Source organism: Pezoporus flaviventris, unplaced genomic scaffold, assembly GCF_033815535.1.
Source record: "Pezoporus flaviventris isolate CSIRO_AGI_PZ_B2104156 unplaced genomic scaffold, CSIRO_AGI_Pfla_v1 ptg000005l, whole genome shotgun sequence".
In the NCBI taxonomy this organism is placed as follows: domain Eukaryota; kingdom Metazoa; phylum Chordata; class Aves; order Psittaciformes; family Psittacidae; genus Pezoporus; species Pezoporus flaviventris.
In genome coordinates this window covers 12886405-12905028 of record NW_026892553.1, presented here as the reverse complement: position 1 = coordinate 12905028, position 18624 = coordinate 12886405, and the positions used below count along the sequence as shown (strand labels likewise).

Below are 18624 nucleotides of genomic sequence, written 5' to 3'. Positions count from 1 at the left end.
CTAATACTGAAGTGAAAAATATTTTATACTTGAGTGCACAAAGATAAAAGAAGACATTACACTATTTAGTAGTTGATATTTTTTGTCTTCTGCTTGGGGGAGGGGGGGGGGGGGGGGGATTAAAAGAAAATCCCCTGAAGTCAAAACATTCGGAAACCTAAAGCTTCTGAATTTTGAGTTAAAAATTCTACAAAATACACATTTCTGCAAATGTTACAAGAAAACTCATGGAGTTGTTTTAACTATCAGTGAATAGTTCTGTTCTAGAGCATGGATGAGAGGAGATACCAGAAGATATGGTTATGTCACACTTGGGGAAACATCTTCATGATGGCTGCGGGTGGAAGTCACGGCCTTCATTTCTCCCTAAGAAAAATAACCACAAAAATATGAAAGGATGAACACCGCACAAAAATCAGGAGGTTCGTACCTACAAGAGGGAGGGATGTGGGGAGGGAAGGTATCTACCGCCAGTATAGCACTCAGGAATACATATTCAAAATCCATTTTCTCATTGCACTGACAGGCCCTATCCCTAATGAGCACCTGGGTGCCAGCACTTCAATCACGTGGTAGCAAAGTTATGACATATTTCTGTCAATGCTGGCTAGCCCGGGTCAAAGTTGCAAAATCTAAGACCTCCATCCCCACCGCCATGTAGGGCTCTGCTCAGCCAAGGCCAAATCTCCCTTCGCCCCATGAGTACCAGGAAGGTATTTGGCTTTCACGTGGTTGACGACGGGGTGCTGCAGAGGCGTTATGATGCCTTGGTCAGGTTTCTGGAAGGCCGAAATGAGGTTATGCACTTTCCGAAAGTGCCTCTGGTGGACGCCGGGTGCTGTCTGTAAAGTCAAAGGGTGAGAGGTGAGAGAAGATGCTGGATGCTGAGCTCTATGCCAGGCATGGAAGGCTTGTCCCCAGAAAAGCACACACACCCCACAGGGAAGGAGTCAGCCCTTCTACTTAGACCTCCTGATGTGCCAACCTAAGCTGAATCAATGAGCCTTCTTCCCCTCCCTGCACTAAGAGCAGTTTCCAGCTGTGTGGTCATGTAAGGTTGGAAAAGGGACAATTTCTTAATCACTGCAAGAGAAACCCAGAGCCTGCCATGCTTATTAGGCAAATTCCCAAATGATCGTCTGCTATTTCTGACCGTGACTTATTGCAGCCAGTGATTTAACCTCCAGCCTTGGGTTTATCAGTAAGATACTTCCAGCCTGGAAATAAATAAGACAATCTAGAGAGCTACCTGGCATTTACTGGGTAGCAGGAGTCCTCATGCCACTCAATTCAGGCATGGACACAATCTTTTTATGAGACTTTCTCTGAGCATTTAGTACTGCTCTATGTGTTCATTGAGTGTTCTGTCTACCTCTTTACAAAGGCAGCAGCAAAATGTTACCTATTTATTGGAAGTGGGAGTTTTTCTGTCTTTCTATATTAGCATCCCTTCAAACACTGTGAAATGAAACTGTGCCTGCTTTTAATAAAAGATCCAATGTTTCTGCTAAATCCTTCAGGGCGTTCTCCTCCCTACCAAAGTCATGGGAGGACAAGTATAGGTCCTGCTGGCATAGTCCCAGCCAAGGGACCCTGCTCGCTCTCATCAGTGTAGCGGGGTAAATGCTGCCTCCCTGGCACTAGCTGGAAGCTTCACACTGGCTGGGATTTTACCAGTGCTGTTTAATTTCCCTGCCTCCTCCTTGAAAGATGGGTGTGACCCGAGCTTGTCAGAGACTAACCAGCCCCAGGAAGGAAGCAGAGACAGGAAAGCATCAGCTGCAGCTGCAGCCTGGTTTGGCTGGGTGGGGGGATAAGTTGGATTTAGGCTGCTGTTTCTAACAGCTGAGGCCAGCATGTTCTTAGCAACATTTACTTAAAGGTTCCTGTTTGCTTAATGGAAGGGTTGGTATCACAAATCTGTAGCTATCCTTGCAGAGGGATGTATTGAGAGATGTACTGGGAGTCCTGGTCTTTCAGGACACCTACGCTGTAAAACACAAAGTTTGCCTAAAATACAGTGAGGGGAAACCCAAGACCCACACATAGGAAACCAGTGGAGGTCATGGGGGAGGAGTTGTAGCAGGCCTCTGTAACACCAGACTGCAGATCCTGACATTACCTGGGGTCAAAGCAGGCTGCATCCTTGCTCAGGGAGATATCCTCCACAGGTCCCTGGGGATCCCAGCATCCTTCCTGAGACACCAGTGCTCACCCTGGCACATTGGGTGCACTACCACCCCCAGCCTGTCCCAAGAAACCTCCCACTTGGACCGTACAAATCTACAGCATCCTCCCATTCCTGCCTTACAGGAACGAAGGAGCAAATTCTCCCTGGGTACCACTCCCAGGGGTGACGCAGATAATTATTTGCTCCTCAGTAATGTGAGTCACTTTTACTCCCCAGTCTGCTTCTGAGTAACCCCAGGAATTAGTTTTGTATTCCAGACCACTCCTACTGTAATAACGGCCAAGGAATTAGGCCTGTCTAGAAGTTATTTAATGTTTGCAATCAGTGTTCATTAATGTGCAATTTAAGTATGAATTAATACACAGAGTACATCCAACCAACAAGACCTTCATAAAAGAAACACAGGTTAGCATCCGATTCCTTCAACACAAATACTTGTCTGTATTGCAAGTAATGTTAATTCTACACTTGAATTACCAGTTTCTTATCAGATGGGTGAAAATGCATTTTGTAGCAAGTTTCAGCTACCCTATGTATGTTTTGCACCAATTATGAATTAATTTGGAGATAAATTAACTTTAAAACACCATAGATTGAAAATAATTTCCTCAAATATTCTGATATTGATGATGTGTGGGATTGTAGGAACCAGATTGTACCTGTCAAATGATAAAATCACAATATTTTTGTCACTTAAAATGATGCAAAATAATGCACTATTGCATTATGCAACAGCTGAAATGTAACAGGGAATTAATTTACGAGTTCAAGACTGTCAGACATGGCACCAAGACATCTTACTGATGGGCACACTCAAAATCGATTACGCAGAAACATGAATAATTTTAACATATTTCATTTAATCAATACAAACATCAAACAGGAAGTAGAAATTTTCAGAAGAGAAAGGAGAAGTACACACCTCAGCACACCAGGACCCAGTTTCTGTCTTGGACAGTCTGTAGGTATAAACATAACCTTGATGCCTGTGGAAGGAAAAAAATCAACAGGTATTTATTATTCATTTCTACTGTCAGGGTTCACGAGAGGCACACTCTGTTATATTGGAGCCAGTTCATCTGCTAACTGCTCCTTAAAAATAAATTCACCCATAAAGGCTCTAGGTAGATAAAAAAACCTGAGACACAGGTCAGAAGCTACTGGGTTCTTTCAGGATGAGAGGAACTGGTCTGACTCAGACCTAGTTTAGCAATATCCAGGTAGTCCAAGTTAAGTGATGCTGCTTTCATTCCTGCCTCAGCATTTTATTTTATTTTTCACTGACCTCCTTTTACTGACACACACCAGACATACTTTCCTTGGAAAAAAGAGAAGGTGGATTATTGAAAGATAGTATTACTGTCTTGTGATTCATTTAAATGCAGATGTTCCCAGAAGCAATAGCATGAATGTAATTTATTTGGAAAGCTAGACCCACACAAGCGAGGAAAATTACTTTGCCTTGCCCGTATATTTCTAATCCTCAAAAACCGACAAAAGAGACTTACAGGAGTATGAAATCTTCCTTCTTTCTAAATCTGAGTCTTTCAAGAATAACACAGGATATACTTGTGTCCAGACTCAGTCTTGCTTCTCTTATGAACCCAACACAGTGAATGATTTACATGGTAGATTATTATACTGGTATCGAAAAATATACCTCAAAAGCAGAGACAATCAATACTAGTTCCATGAGTACAACATTAGTTTAGATGGTATCACGTAAGAAAGTTTGTATTTCATATTACATAGATTTACATAAATACACAGCAGGATTTTAGGGACCATTCTCTATTCCAGTAACAATTCTTGTTCTTAAGAAAGCAGAAAAATACTGTATTTCTTTCCAATTACACAGGGTATTATAGTAGTTACTACAGAATAGCAGAAACCATCAATGACACAGGTAGCGTATGATTGCAATTACTTATGCTCAGTGTCATGGTTCCGGGATAAATTCTTGTTGAAAACTCATTACAGCAACCTTTGCGAAGCAATGTCTGATATAATTTACCCAAGCAGGAAGTTGTTAACAGTTGTCATACTGCTACAACCCCACAACAAAACTGCCTGGTGTGATTTGTGAGCTCTCCCCCAGCACTTGACTCCCACTGTGATTAAATACAGAGGCAGAAGACACAGGGTCGCTCCCTCCTGTCAGAGCTGCTGCAGGGTTGAACTCCCTGAGGCACTGCCCTCCTCCTATGTACGGAAATACACCTGACACAGACCCCTAATCCCACGACTTCGTCCACCTCTTCATGTTAACCAAGGGAGCTTTGTCCCCAGAGACACAACTTTCCACCTGGCACCAGATGGACATGAAAAGTGGCCAGCCATGCTCACTGCATGAAAACCTACAGAGGAAAACAGATGCTGCTACCCCACTTCTTCCCTCAGCAATTCAACTGCTGCAGTCTGTCAGGACCCTTGGGACAAGATGTGAACAACCTGTTGTGGCTGCAGGAGGGGAAAGGACGTAGAAGGACAATGCTGTTCTCCTGTCCGTACCATGGTACAACCATCACTGGTGTTTGAGGACACTGTTCAAGCCCAGTTGCTTGAAAGCTCATCCCTCTAAGCTACTAGATATGTCCATGTTCAGGGAATCCAATGTCTCCCATTAGGGGCCTTAGTCAATCTCATACTATCACATCCTTTCTCAAAACCTCCAAGAGCTCTGCCTGTATTGTCAGCTTTTCACGAGTGGCTGATATTCACACTAATCTTTTCTCTTTAGAAATCACATAGGGCTTTTCTGCATGTGTGTATGTACCATGCCAGCCAATATATGGTTACTGAAAGAAACATTTTACAGCCCATAGTGTCCCCTCTCTTTGAGGTGAGTACTTGACCATCCCCACAGTGGATTTTTGTCAAGCCTCAAACCCAACAGAATCACTCTGTAAAAATCTAAAATTCATTCTCTTTCCTCCTGTTTTTAATAATACACTGTGCATCTTACCCATGTTTGTTCTTGATTGTCCCAAAGCATTCCAACTGCTTCAATCTCTTTAAAATCTAATTTTTCCACAAATGGCTCAGTTATCTGGAAAGCTACTACCATCTGTCATTTCTTTCATCATTCTGTCTACTTAAAAGATTGCATGACTTGAAGTGGTTGAGGGACTGGGGTGCTGCCCTGACTCTGAAAAGCCTGATGGCTTTCAGCACTTTGCCAGTAGAGTTTACTAAGCTGGATAAATTGAAAAATAGAGGTCAGATAGAGTAATCTTGAGGGCCAAAGCAAGGTGGGGTACAAGATGGGCACCTACCCTGCATTCTATTAAAAATCCCACTGCAAAATATTTCAACCAAGCCCAGAGAAAGCAGAAAGGATAGATCACATTAAAAACCCAGGAGATACAGAAAAAGGAACAAGAATTGGGGAACATGGATACAGCGTGGAGAATGGGAGGAGTATGACATTAACTAGCACAGCCATGTGAGAGAACAAGTGAGAGCTCACCACTCACCTGGCAAATGCACATTTTTGTTCCAGAGGAGGAAAGACTGAAAGGCCTGAAGGGCTTCGCTGTGCTTATGTTGAAAACCACAACATTATCTTCAGTTGTTAGTTCAGAAGCTCTCAGTAAACACAGTCACTGTAGATGGGAGATGGCCCAGGACCACCAGACCTGCTTCTTTAAAGGACATGCAGAAGAAGGGAGGAGGATGCATTTTGCTAAGAAGCTCAACAGCTAGATCTTCCAATCTAAATACTTTCCACTGGGATCCTTTTTTCCACTAAATGAATTGCAGCTCTTCTGATAAGTACTCACCCAGTGAACATGATCTTATCAAAACTTTCTGTTAAGCAGCAGGAACTTACTTCATTACCACTTCAAAGTACTTTTTTACCTTCCAAGTGCGAGTGACAGGATTTTGATGAGCTACATTCTCCCGTGAGAAAGGTTTTATGATTTTATGATTTAAACTACTCAGCATGAGATCAGTGTGGACTGAAGGAAGATCAAGGTGGTTTTCTTAAAACAAAACTTAAGTGCAAAAATTAAAATTGAAATCATATAGAACATTTCCTTCCAAAGAGCAAAACTTATCACCGGACAAAAGCAGGTGGAAAAGTGCATTTAACTGGACTTTAGGTCTCAGGAGATAAGAAATTCCCCAGCCAGCATGAAGGGACAGCTCAGGTTTCTGCATTTTACTCAGGTCAGGGGAGAAAACAGGCTCCTAGTGTGACATAATGTTCCTACATGTGGTGTGGCCACGTAGCTAAAGTCAAAACACAAACCCTCTGTGGCCTGGACATGCTGCTTGTCCCTTAGGGCCTCTCACACAGCTTATACTTTGAAGCCATTACCGTTGAGATGCAGGACAAGTTTATCTCTCAGTGACTCTGATGGACAAAATCAACAGGAGATGGAGACATGTCACTGAGAGAAAGGTTTCAAACAGCACTTTTACGGTGACACTGGCATACCAGCATAACCTGTAGAAGGACCACCTCTTGACACCCAGGCAAAGACCCAATGAAGGGCTCCCCCATCCCCTCATCAGGCCAAGGACAGCCACAAGCCTCACTCACTGCTCTTTGATGCCAGTGAAACTCAAGGGACAGAAGCAATAGTAAATTAACAGCTTGATGAATGAGGCCCTATAAATTTTTGATCAAAGGCAAAAAATGCCAAAATGGTGATGAGAGGAAGCAGAAAACAGCCAATGCTGTAAGGAAAATATTGGATAGCACTTATTTACACTTTGCTCACCACTGATTATATTTTTATGTCATCCCACTTACTTTCTCATCTCTGTAACAAAGGATGTATTACACCAGCTGGGAACTGCACTAGCACTGTCTCTGTTGCAATGCTGGGAAAACTTTGTCAAAGGGGAATCTAGAAAAAGTTGCTATTACAGGAAACAGTCCACTTCATAATATAGGCTTTTTTCTTTATAGCTACCCAATTCCTCTCAACGAGCTACAAAGAAATCATTCACAGATGACATACTGAGACAGCATCTGTCTACCTGTCTTCTCCACTCCTCCTTTTCAGCTGTGATCAGATTTGTTAAAGCTCCATTTGCTTTAACAGGTGAGTAATTACAATCTTCTGCACCATTGAAATAGCCAGAGGATATTAACAGCATGCTGCAGATTAAAATTAACCATGACATTTCAGCTGCATGGTATATTTTAAAATCATTTCCAAATGTTTTGTATCTCAGTTGGGAAATTTTATTAAACTAATTTGTATTCATTCCTGGGTCCAGAATGGAACAAATATAAAGGGAGAAAGTCTAGAGAGACAGGAGAAAGCCGTGTCAGCAATAAACAACATTAATTTCTTCCTCTTTGCATAACTTTCTCTTCTGATGTCTTTACACAGCTTTTCTTACCTGGTAAATTTGCATCCTGACCTTATTTTGGAATTTCAGTTTACAATATTGCTTAAGAATCAGACAGTGGTGTGGCCTACAAACAGTGGTCCCGAGTATTATATTCTGCCCACTCCCAGTCTCCTAAGACTTTGCCACATTTCAGCCTTTCAGGCTGATTTTTTGTTTCTTAGGTGTTTGCCTCAACCTTATTTAGGGATGGAGAATGCAGAAGTACCAGAAAAAGGGACATGTTAGACAAAACAATGCTTTTTCCATGCACTTGTATCTGGCATCTTGGAAAGGAAGATTGGGACTGGGTGGAGTGGGTGTGGAAGGAAAGAAAAGGGGACCTGTGTCTATGCAAGCTGGCCAAGGAAAATTGAACCCTGGGAGAAAGTAAGACTACATGAGTAAGGAAAGAGATATACAAAGCTGAAGCATGAAGGGGCTTGAACTGGGAGCAGCACAAAATGCTGGAGCAGTGAAAAATCCAGGAATAGAAGATAGGTGGTTTGGAAACAGAAAGTATGAAAATAGGAAACAGCCATGCAGTGCAAAGCAATACAAGCAAAGTCTGCAGGTTGTACAGAATGACACAGGGTAGTCTCAAAACCCATACCTATTCCCCTCACATTGGGAACCCAACAGATACTGCAGAGTGAGCTTCCTGTGTCACAGTTTCTCTGAAACAGAGTTAAACTTTTCATCTCACAAACTGAGATAATGCTTAGAAACCACTTGACACTATGGAGATGAGTCCAATAGGAGAGGTCCTGGGTTACTTCCAGAGTAGGGCTCACTGGCACACAGCACATACCATAGTGAGAGGTCAAGTTGCAGCTGCTTCTGTCTTATCCAGAGGTGTTTGATGTAGGTTGCAGATCAGCTCCTGAATGGTCTGAAGAACCAACCTCAAGCAGCATCCCAGTGGTCAACCCTGGCATGGGCACCAAAAAGGCTACAGAGGTGGGAGACGGCTACCAAAGAACCAGAACTTATGAGGTCAGGGGAATGAATCCACAGCAGTACCTGAGAGCCTGCACATCCCACATGTATGTTCATCAAGGTCTCCCCTGCCCAGGGTACCCCTGAGCTTCATGGCCTCCCCCCATGCAGGTTGACAGCTGCCAACATGATGCAAAAGTCAATCCAACCATTCACTTCAACTTCTTTCTTTTTCTTCTTTTTTCCTTTTTAATTGTTATCTTTCTGCTTGGTTTGTTAATCATGGAAAGGCCAAAAAGTCCTGTTACTTAATGTAGGAGAAAATCCTATTTAAGCTTACATCTCCCCACTCTGTCCCGGAATTTACATTTTCTGGTTGACAAGCAACCTGGTTCCTGCTTTATTTAGGTCTCAGACATACAATCAAGGTACAGCAACTTAGCAATTACCACCCATCAGCTAACCCATGCTGAAGAAATAGCACTCACATGGAGGTGATGTGCAATCTACAAGCTCTATGTCAGCAAGAGTGAATAAAATATTTTATATCAGTGTTTATATCATCTTAAAAGCTCGAGTTACTGTAGCTTAACTCACAGCAGTGCTCTATACACACCCACTTGAGTTTACACTTCTATCACTGATTCCCCTACCAACACTTGTGGCAAAAAATTACCCGTGAAACTGAATCAGTAACATTAGCTTGCTGTAATGCTGTGGCATTATGAAACAAATGCACTATCATCTTGATTTTCTCTTCTGAAATCAACAAAAGCTTGAAAGTGCAAGTCAAAGCTTGTGAAATGTCTCTGAATTTATGCACAGATTTCTGTGGAAGATTGTCACTAGTTGAACACTCCAAACCCTCAGTAGAAATGCCACTGATTTACATAAAGAGCAAGAGAGTAGCCTTTCTGAGCAGGGTTTATGTTGGTCTGGTACAAAGTGATGCCAGCCAAAAGCAATACCTCAAAAAGGAATTTCTTCAAATTTGGAAATAAAATGAGAATTTATTTAAATCTAAGATGTTAAATAGAAGAAACTTACTTTATGGCGGGCTAGTAACTAAGCTTCATGAATTACTTCCAAAATAGTATCTCACAAAAGCAAAAACTCATGAAATAGGGTTATGTGGTGAAATCTCTTTCATCACTTTAGGCAAAACTCACAAGAACTGCAATACACTAACAATAGCCCTGTAAAGGTTACTCTTCAGTATTTCTATGAAACTTTTCCTGTTTCTTTCAGAGCAGGTAGGCACAATCTAACTATAAAAATCCCTGAACCAGAAATTGTTGCTTCAACTAAACCCTCAAAACTCAAGCTTACAAAATGGGGGTAGAGTTTATATAGGTACTGCTACCTAATGATTGTACCCATTCTGTCATGTACAGATTCATTGGTGTAGCACTTATCCACCATTCAGGCTGTCTGCCTTTCTAAAATCTTTCCAAGAAAAGCCATTGGAATATCCGAAGACCATTAGCCAAGTTATTCTCAGCAAAGACAAAGCTCACTGATTAGCAGGGAGCTAAAATACTCACCTCAGGAGAATATGTCACTGTGCTGTAGAAAACTTTTTTCAAAGCTGAAAATAGTGTGTGATATTTACAATGGCAACCGTGAATTGAGGGCTTCCTCCTCAGAGAGAAGCTTTTGTTCCAAATTACATTTTAAATGATGATTATGTGCAGTGTTATAATAAACGTAATTATTCTGCCACTTCTATCAAAAATATTACATAGGCAACAAAAGAAATGCTAAGCTGAAGCTGGCTCATGATCCTGTATCACACCTTGACTATACAGCTGATATATCTGATGCATCAGAAAGGTTCAGCACGTTGCGTGAACTTGTGTGCTGTGGTTATGGTGACAGAAAAAATAGCACGCATAAAATCTGATAGGACTGCAGCCATCCCTGTTGCCATTGCTGCTGCTTCAAGAGCTCTAAACAGATTTCTATTTCAGCTTTCAATTATTCTCCACAAATTGAATGCAGCACAGTACATGAACAGCTGGTTAGAAACAAATAATCAAAACATACAGTTTGACAAGTGTGTCATCTTTAGCTTACTTAAAGTTCTGAAGCAACTACTAACATACCAAGTATTTTCAAGCATATTAATTTTAAGACCCAAATTACGAATGCTTTATCTTTGCCAGTTCAGGAATGAGCTGCTTGTTTCTGCATGTGTGTTCATACATCTGTAAAGGAAAGTGGTGCTTTTGGCACTCTCAGACATTTTATTTATGCATTTTCCAGGCGCAGATTAAGAGGCTGCTTCTCAAACTACCCACCATTACTGTGGCCTGTGTCCCCCATTGACATTAGGAGTGGTGTGCACAGAGGGTTTCTGAGAGTTCTAAAAGCATCAAATGGGGTATTGAGCCAAGAGGGAACCAGAGCAGTAAAGAAAGCTCCCTGGAACAATCAGGTTTTGATACTAAAACCCTGGTGTACTGCATGTACTCTTTACCATGTTTACAGGGAATACATGTATATGTTTTAATGCACATGCATTTTCTTCTGGCCCAGTTACCAAGAACAGCAAAATTCTTCTTGCTTTTCAATGCAACACTAAAGAATTTCCAGAAAAATATTACGCTCCTCTGTTGACACACTCAAAATGTGATGAACAACATCCTTAAAGTACATCGATAAATTAATAATCTTCATACAGTGAAGATCTTGGGAGAATTTGGTATTAAAAAACTTCAACAAAGACTGCAGGCACCACCTCTGTAAGACCCCCAAGGGACAATCTGGTGTTTGGTTGCAAACCAAAACCTTTCCATTCTTCTATGCAGAGTTTAATTGTGGTCTTCTATATTTATAAAAGTGGGTTCTTAGTGCGTTGCCACAGCCACACCAAAAAAAAGCTGTTCTTTGAAGGCTTGCAGACATGCCATGGCACACTGTAACTTGGGACAGCAGAAAGCAACATTCAAAGATAAAGCAACACTTCAGGAGAAACAAAGAAGAGAGAAGCAGTTTTCTAGCCAAATGCTCCAACAACAAGGTCCTGCCTGCCGCAGTTACCCATCTTTGTAGGTCAGGTTTTATGTTACTACCTGTCTCTTTTATGCTTGCCCTGTAAAATCAGTCACAAGGGATTCATGAAGTCTTTGACTCGTCTCCTTTTTAAAGGTCAGGGCTCTGCTTTTTAATTGGAAACGCAAAAGGTGAATGAGCCTGATCGTGAACACTGGTGCCCTTCTTATGTGCCTTAGGAGGCTCAAAGACTTCCAAAATACGTTGAGGATTTGTAGGGGTGCCCAGGGGGGAAAGGTGTTATGGAAGTGGTGGCATTACAGATTTATGCAGTTGTTTGTTCAGAAAACAAAGGTGTTGTTTGAGCCTAAGCAATGCAGTGGCAGTCATAGGATTTTCCAGTTACTGTACCTGGACCTGGAAGTGCAGAGTGGCCACCTACATGATTTCAAGCTGATGACAGTATTGACATCCAAATATTTGTTAAATGACTTTTTTTCTTTTCATCAGAAATGTGCCTTTTGATTTTGACAACTCCCTTTTTCCCCCATTGTGGAAAAAAAAAGATCCTTAAGAAGAAATTGTCATTAGAAAGATGTAAAATATTTTGTTTAGCCTTGGTACATACTGCAATATATCTAATGACTGAACAGCTTTGCCTCCAGTATATACATGTTTTGCCTGATCTTGATATATCTGGGTATTACTAGAGTGATCTTCAGCATGGATTCTGAACTGAAATTTAAATTTCTGAATAACTTTTTTGTTCCTAATAATCCCATTATTTGCTTAGATGGAAATATAAAACAGCAGAGAAATACCTTCTCTTTTACTTTTCTTCTTTCCTTTTTTTTTTTTAGCAGTGAATACAGCAACAGCATGTTTGCCAGTTTTCACCAAAGCTCTCATGCACATACACGGTTGCCACCTGTTTAATCTCAGTGCAGGATGTCCAGAATGGAATTTGGAGGGTTGGGTCCATTGCTTTATTTTGCTAAAGCTCGGTTTAGCATCCTCCATTGAATACTTATCTACATCTGTCGTGCCTTCCCTACTTGCTCCCACTAGAGTCCTCCCTGCTTTGGCAAATTTTTGCCTGCCAAAGCACTTCTCTAGTTTATGGACTACATTTCTTTCAATTGCCATTGCTATCTTCAATGTGAGACGATTTCCTGGTATCTTTACGATAACCGTCTCCACAGTTATTGTGTGATATGCTTTTTACCATATCTTCTATTTCTTACACAATTCTCTGAATTGAAATATTAAGAAGCATTAGAACCAAGGGTTAGCTGTAGCATTTTCAGGCACCTTTCTGTCTATATCAGATCATAGTCATCATAGCATTTTTTATTTGATTTTTTGCCTGGATTTATCCAAGATGTTATTGAAACTTTCCCTTATAAAAGCTTTATTGAGGATACATGTTCTATAAGAAGTCTGCATAACATTCACCAGTAATATTTTTTGCTTTTACCCTTTTGCTTATCATATATATGTTTGAACACAACATAACATGAAGACATGAATGGCACGTAATTTCCAGAAACAATTAAGTAGGGTTATGTTTCTCACTGGAGTGTCTTTTCTTCCAAAGACTGCAGAGCTTCATAATTAGCACTCCTTTCTGTTCTTTTTTTTTTTCATTTTATATATTTCATTCATAAAATTTCTTCCAAAAGACCTAAATTACCGCTAATACAGCAAAAAGTCCCAACTGATCGTGTGCAGATGAAAGACCTTGTTACATATCTACACCCTGATTTAGACCAATGATGGAGTGATTTTAGGATTCTCTATTTTATTCAGCATTGTAACATTCTGCCTGACCCCGTCTCTAACGCCTTAGTCTTTCACCTGCACTGAATGACTTCTGAGTGTTAATATATCGCCATTTCCTCTGATGGTTATTTAAAAGAGATTCTGCTTTTATTGCCTATTCCCATCGTAGGAATCATAGCACTCCCTACCTCTTGCTATGTCTAGTCCATCTTCAAGATGCTCAAGCTGCTTCTTATTTCCCATTTTTCAGCTAGCTGTTAAGGTATTTGTTAGCAGTAGTGCCTACCTTGGTTATCCTGAGTTCAGGGAGAAAAAAATACATCTTCTGCCACAAAAATCTTCCCAAAAAGAAGGTTGGATATTGCTGGGTTGCCTGTGACCTTCTTGCATGCCTCCACTTATTGGTCTATAATAGGTGAATAATAACGATCACCCAGGGCTTAATTACATACTGTTGGAAACATATTCAAGACTTTTGGAGAAAATCTGACTCAGGAGTTTTCTGTGCTTTTGCCAGGTACCTGAGTGCACTCTGTTAGCTAATTTCATGCTGGTTCTAAAATGGTTTTCTCTTTTATTCCTTCTCCTACTGAAGTGTCTCTTTAGCTGTGGTAGACACATCTTTGTTCTTTTGAGGCAATTGTAATCATTAGAAAGCATTATCTCTCAGGACTTACTAGACTTCTGCTATTGCCAGAAGTAGAGTAATTAAATTGCCTCATTAGAATGAGGTCCTATGACTATGAAGTCCCTCAGTTCTCTCAGGGAATCCTCTCTACCCTCTGACAGACCATCCCATCAGATCTTTCTCCTTTCACCCTATTTGATGAAACATTTCCACTTAGTTTGTTACCCATCAGTATTTCATGTATTTTACAGCAGCTTACTTCAAGCCTGACAGCTCCTGGGACACACAGCCTGACTGACAGCATCCCAAAAGGCACATTCTGGATGACAGCAGTCCATGCTACCCTTCCCAATGGCAGGGGACACTAGGGATGTGGCTAAGCACATCCATGAGCACATTAGAGAAGCAGAAGTTGAGGGCAGAAAGCAAGAGGCAGCACACACCAGCACAAAGAGGCAGCACACACCAATCTCAGTGAAGTTGCCTAGCTCTTCTCCATGACCCCTCACTCGCCTTTCCGGTGTGTTCCAGGCCTGCTTTCTTTTTTTATGCCCATAGGAAGCATAGGCTCTGCATGGCAAAACCTGCTCCTCTTTGCTCTGTAGAGGACTCCAAACCCCTTCTACATCCCTTCACCTTAAGTCAAGGTGAAGGAGCCAAGAATCCCACACATGTCTGCAAATAGTAATATTACAATGTATTTTGTCACCATTACATGGGAAGACCCCATACTGTGGACACAAAGGTTGGAAATCAGCTATCCCCTGACCAGCCTATCCCAGCACCCTGCTCCCAGCCCCATTACCCTCGGCTGCCCCGCACTCCCAAGCAGCACCCCAGCACTCACAGCACACAGAGGCAGTAAACTCCTGGGATGCTCTCGCTGTCCCGCAGCAGGTAGCTGCCATCAGTACCCGCTGCCAGCAGCAGCTTTTCCCCAGCCTCACGGGTGATGCCACCATGGTAGATGGGCAGCGCATCCATGCTGTGGCCGTCACGCACTGCGAGTGACTCTTCCCATGCGCGGCGTTGCCTCTTACTGCTCCCTCAGCCGTGTGCTCCCCTCAGCATCTCCATCTGAGTGGCAGATGTAAACAGGATGTGTTCACACCTCTGAAGCCTCTGCACAAGGTAAGACAGCACTAAGGGAAGAGTGAAGAACAAGCACAGCTGTTTTGTGTTGTTTTTTCCTTTTCCCCTTTTTGTAAGCTATAACGTCCCAATGGCATCACAGCTCGCACACAGAGGTGTCATTTCACTGCCCACCCCATGCAGCTCCCTGGGACATGATGAAGTACACGATGGCTGTGGGGTTGATGGCTGCCCAGGGTCAGGCAGGGAGGCCAGGACTGTGCCACCATTGTCAGTGCTTGTCTCCTCTGATGTTATCCCAAGGGGAGACAAAGAATAGTGAAACAGGGCCCCGAAATCCTGTGCAAAGCAGGGGTTAAACCTCTTGTTTTTATAATCCCCAGGGGTTTGAAACTGGAGGAAACAATCTGGCCTTGCTGTACGTGCCCCACCAGGCAACTCACCTCAGGTGCCAAGAACAGCCCCTGCTCCATGGCAGCTGCTCCAGTGCCCCACCTGATTTACCTCACCAGTGGTTATTTTCATAGGCTTTGGCGGTGTTCAGTCATTGTTAATGTCAGAGGTGCTCATTAGTTCTGCTTGGAGGCAGGCACAAGCCTCAGTGCAGGCAAGGAGGCCCCTCACATCCTTCCTGACTGCACCGATGCTGCTGCCGCCTTCGTGTGGTGCACGAGCGGGCAGCCGAAATCCAGAGACATGTCTGACAGCCATGTCTCACCTACTGTGGCCACAGGCATTTCCTCAGTAACCTTGTCACTTGAAAGCTCCCAGACGCACGTGTTTGCACATGGGTCTGTTTGCAAACAAGCTGATAATGTGCTTTTATACCTCTGTAGATATTTCCACCCATGGAAAAACTGAGCATGTTTCCTGGGGGTGCTGCCCTCACAACCATGGCTACCAGGCCAGCCCCCATGGGCTGCAGGGAGCTCAGGGAGTAATTCATCCCTGTCTCGAGGCCACTGCACTCCCCAGTGAGCCACGTTCTCACATCTGGGCACATGAATAATAACTCACTAAAATACGGTAATAAGTACAGGCCATACTTATGACTGATTCATTTTAAATTGAGTTTGCTAGTAGGACAGGGCAGAATGAAATCATCTCACCCAGGGGCTCACAGAATACTGTGTCCTGGTTGAAGGATCGATGAAAAAATAACTCTGTAGATACAGACATTTAATAGAAGCAGAGAATGGTTTGGGTTGGAAAGGACCTTAAGATCATCTGGTTCCAAACCCCCTTGCCATGGGCAGGGACACCTCACCCTAGACCCTATTGCCCAAGGCGCTGTCCAGCCTGGCCTTGAACACTGCCAGCGATGGAGCATTTACCACTTCTCTGGGCAATCATTTCCAGTGCCTCACCAGCCTTACAGTAAAGAGGACGGTAAGGCACTATATCTGCCTTACATCTAACCTGAACTTCACTTGCTTCAGTTTCAGGAACAAAAATTCAATTAAAAAAACCACCAAAAATAAGGACTTCTCTGTTTGAGTTTCAATCAACCAAAATGTGTTCTTTCGCTCATTTCACAGTCCATGCCTTTCAATTCTGACCTTTAATATCGTTTTTCCTTGAAAATCTTTTTTTTTTCAACTAGATTTATCTCTTCTTTTTGAAGGATTGGCATTTCTGACAGTGAGCCACAGAGTAGTTCGCACGTGGGGCTCTGCACCAAAGTCACTGAGGGCAAAGTTGCAGCTTCTGGAGGTACTGTGAACCTTTTGCCCTGCATAGAGAACTCAGCAAGTGGCTGCCCCCCTGCCTTGCACCTGAGAAAACAGCAGAAAACCTCAGCTGAAGGACTGAGAGCTTCCACCACCATGTTTATGGCTTTTATCTCTTGTAATGCAGGTGTTCGTTACCCCATTTATGTGAACCTGGGGACTCAGCTATCCTGCTCAGTTTTTTAAACCTGTTTTTAAAGTATTTGCACAAAAAAGGAGAGCTGCTGCCTACTGCAAATGTGATTAATGTGTATGGTGACAAGGTGTAAGCAAAGCATTGTTCTCTCGTAAAGCTGCTACTATTTCTTCTCCTTTTCCAAACTACCTGTACTCTTTGGGGATTTCATCTAACTTTCCCATTTCTTCACCTATTCTCAATATTAGGAGTAGATTTCAGAAAAAGTATGTGTGTAGTTAGCTGAAAAGAAAAAAAAACAGAATCATTCAATTCTGCGGATCTCATTGTCCCACTCATTGGATTTCAACTAATGCATAGGTAGAAAATCATGAAACTTTTAACTATGAGATGCTCTCTTAATAAGGGAGTCACCACATTACCAGTCCAGCCCAGGATTTTGATGAAGCTGTACCTGCTACTATAAAAGAGCTGTAAACACCTAATTTTGCTTTTGTGGGTAAGGAACCCGTAAAACTCCAGCTACTGACCCCCGAAGTGCAGTCTTCCATACAAATCCCTTTATGACCACATTGACTATGCATTGAGTATACACTACTGCATTTTGGAACAAGGCACACTAAGCAAGAGTTGAGGCATGTAGCAGGATAAACCAAACCAAAGGACAAAGGTGCTTCCTGGGCTGAGAAGAGAGAAACTGTGGCACTGCTAGCACAGCTCTGGACCACACCACCAAAGCTGGGGAAATCCTCCATTCTCCCTTCTCCCCCAAGCCATCTTCACTATACCTTTGCAGTGCTGGCACTCAGTCAGACTCAACTAACTGCTCTGGTTTTTATCTCTTTAATCTTACGCATCTGAAGTGTTGTGTGACATCCTATTTCTTACTGCTGCTTATGCGCAGTGGGGCTGAGAAGGCAAACTACAAAGTAGAGCAGCAGGCTCAGGGGAGTATGAGCAACAATAGAGAATCAAGCCTCAATGGGGTGCTGCTCCTGTTTGGACTTAGTTCCCATTGTCTTCTACTGAAAATGGTGATATTTTTAAGCATCCTAAGCCTTGCCCTGTAGGATGCTGAATACTTCTCTTGTTTTGTTTGGAGAGTATTCAGCATATTCTGGACACCAGAGTTTCCTGCCTTCCCTACATCAGTCCAGGTAGCAGTCCCTGCAGTGTACTATAAAAAATTTATCTAAAAGATACATGAAGGAAAGGAAGTACTTAAAAGTGCTCTGAAATATTTTCTCATGAAAAACAGGCTTAAAAAGACTGGCCTGCATGGACCTCTTTTGTCATGAAGTCTACTTCCCTGCAATCTTAACCAAATACATCCCTTTCAGAAACTCATTATACTCCATCCTAAAAGTAGCTTGGTTTTTTTTGTTGTTGTTGTTTCCACTGTTCAAACTGGAAAACAAATGCCGAACATCACTATTCTGCTGCTTGGAAAACAGCTTCCAATTCCCATCCTAAATTTATTCATGACCAATTTATACTCATTTGTTCTTGTGCCACTGTTGTCCTTTAGCTTAAATAGATGGTTTCTCTTCCTGGAGTTTATGCCCATGTGGTATTTATAGTGGCCTCCCTCAACCTTCATTTTGCCAAACCTCTCTCACACTTAAAGCTCTCCCTTTCCATGGTCCCTTTAATCATCTTTTTTGGCAGCTTACCAAAAATGAAGTGAATCATTTGTGAATAGCATGCACTATCTTGGCTGATTTCTAACATGTGCCTCATACGCTGTTACCAGTGTTTCAATACTCTGATGAAAACACCTTGC

The 18624-nt window shown here is 42.3% G+C and overlaps 1 protein-coding gene across 4 annotated transcripts; it reads right to left on the bottom strand.

Annotated features, from left to right (window-relative positions):
- Positions 1–127: 127 nt before the first annotated feature.
- SH2D1A (SH2 domain containing 1A) lies at positions 128–15987 on the bottom strand. Of its 4 annotated transcripts, XM_061446102.1 has the most exons (5): positions 15480–15632; positions 14731–15025; positions 3114–3177; positions 707–842; positions 128–366 (listed from the first exon to the last, which is right to left on the bottom strand). In XM_061446102.1, exons 2-5 carry the CDS (start codon positions 14865–14867, stop codon positions 326–328), a joined length of 378 nt encoding a protein of 125 aa, XP_061302086.1. In that variant the 5' UTR covers positions 14868–15025; positions 15480–15632; the 3' UTR covers positions 128–325. The 4 variants fall into 4 exon arrangements, with proteins under 4 accessions (XP_061302086.1, XP_061302085.1, XP_061302083.1 ...); XM_061446101.1 differs by lacking the exons at positions 128–366; positions 15480–15632 and adding an exon at positions 15694–15987 and having other exon boundaries at positions 373–842; XM_061446099.1 differs by lacking the exon at positions 128–366 and having other exon boundaries at positions 373–842; positions 15480–15639.
- Positions 15988–18624: the final 2637 nt, after the last annotated feature.

Bases quoted from the DNA above. Each gene is read 5' to 3' on its own strand.
- SH2D1A (XM_061446101.1), bottom strand. From the start codon at position 14,867: ATGGATGCGCTGCCCATCTACCATGGTGGCATCACCCGTGAGGCTGGG. The intron at 3,178-14,730 runs GTGAGTGCTGGG...TTCCTTCCACAG, and splicing joins GTTTACTGCCTCTGTGTGCT to GCATCAAGGTTATGTTTATA. The intron at 843-3,113 runs GTGTGTACTTCT...TTGACTTTACAG, and splicing joins CTGGGTCCTGGTGTGCTGAG to ACAGCACCCGGCGTCCACCA.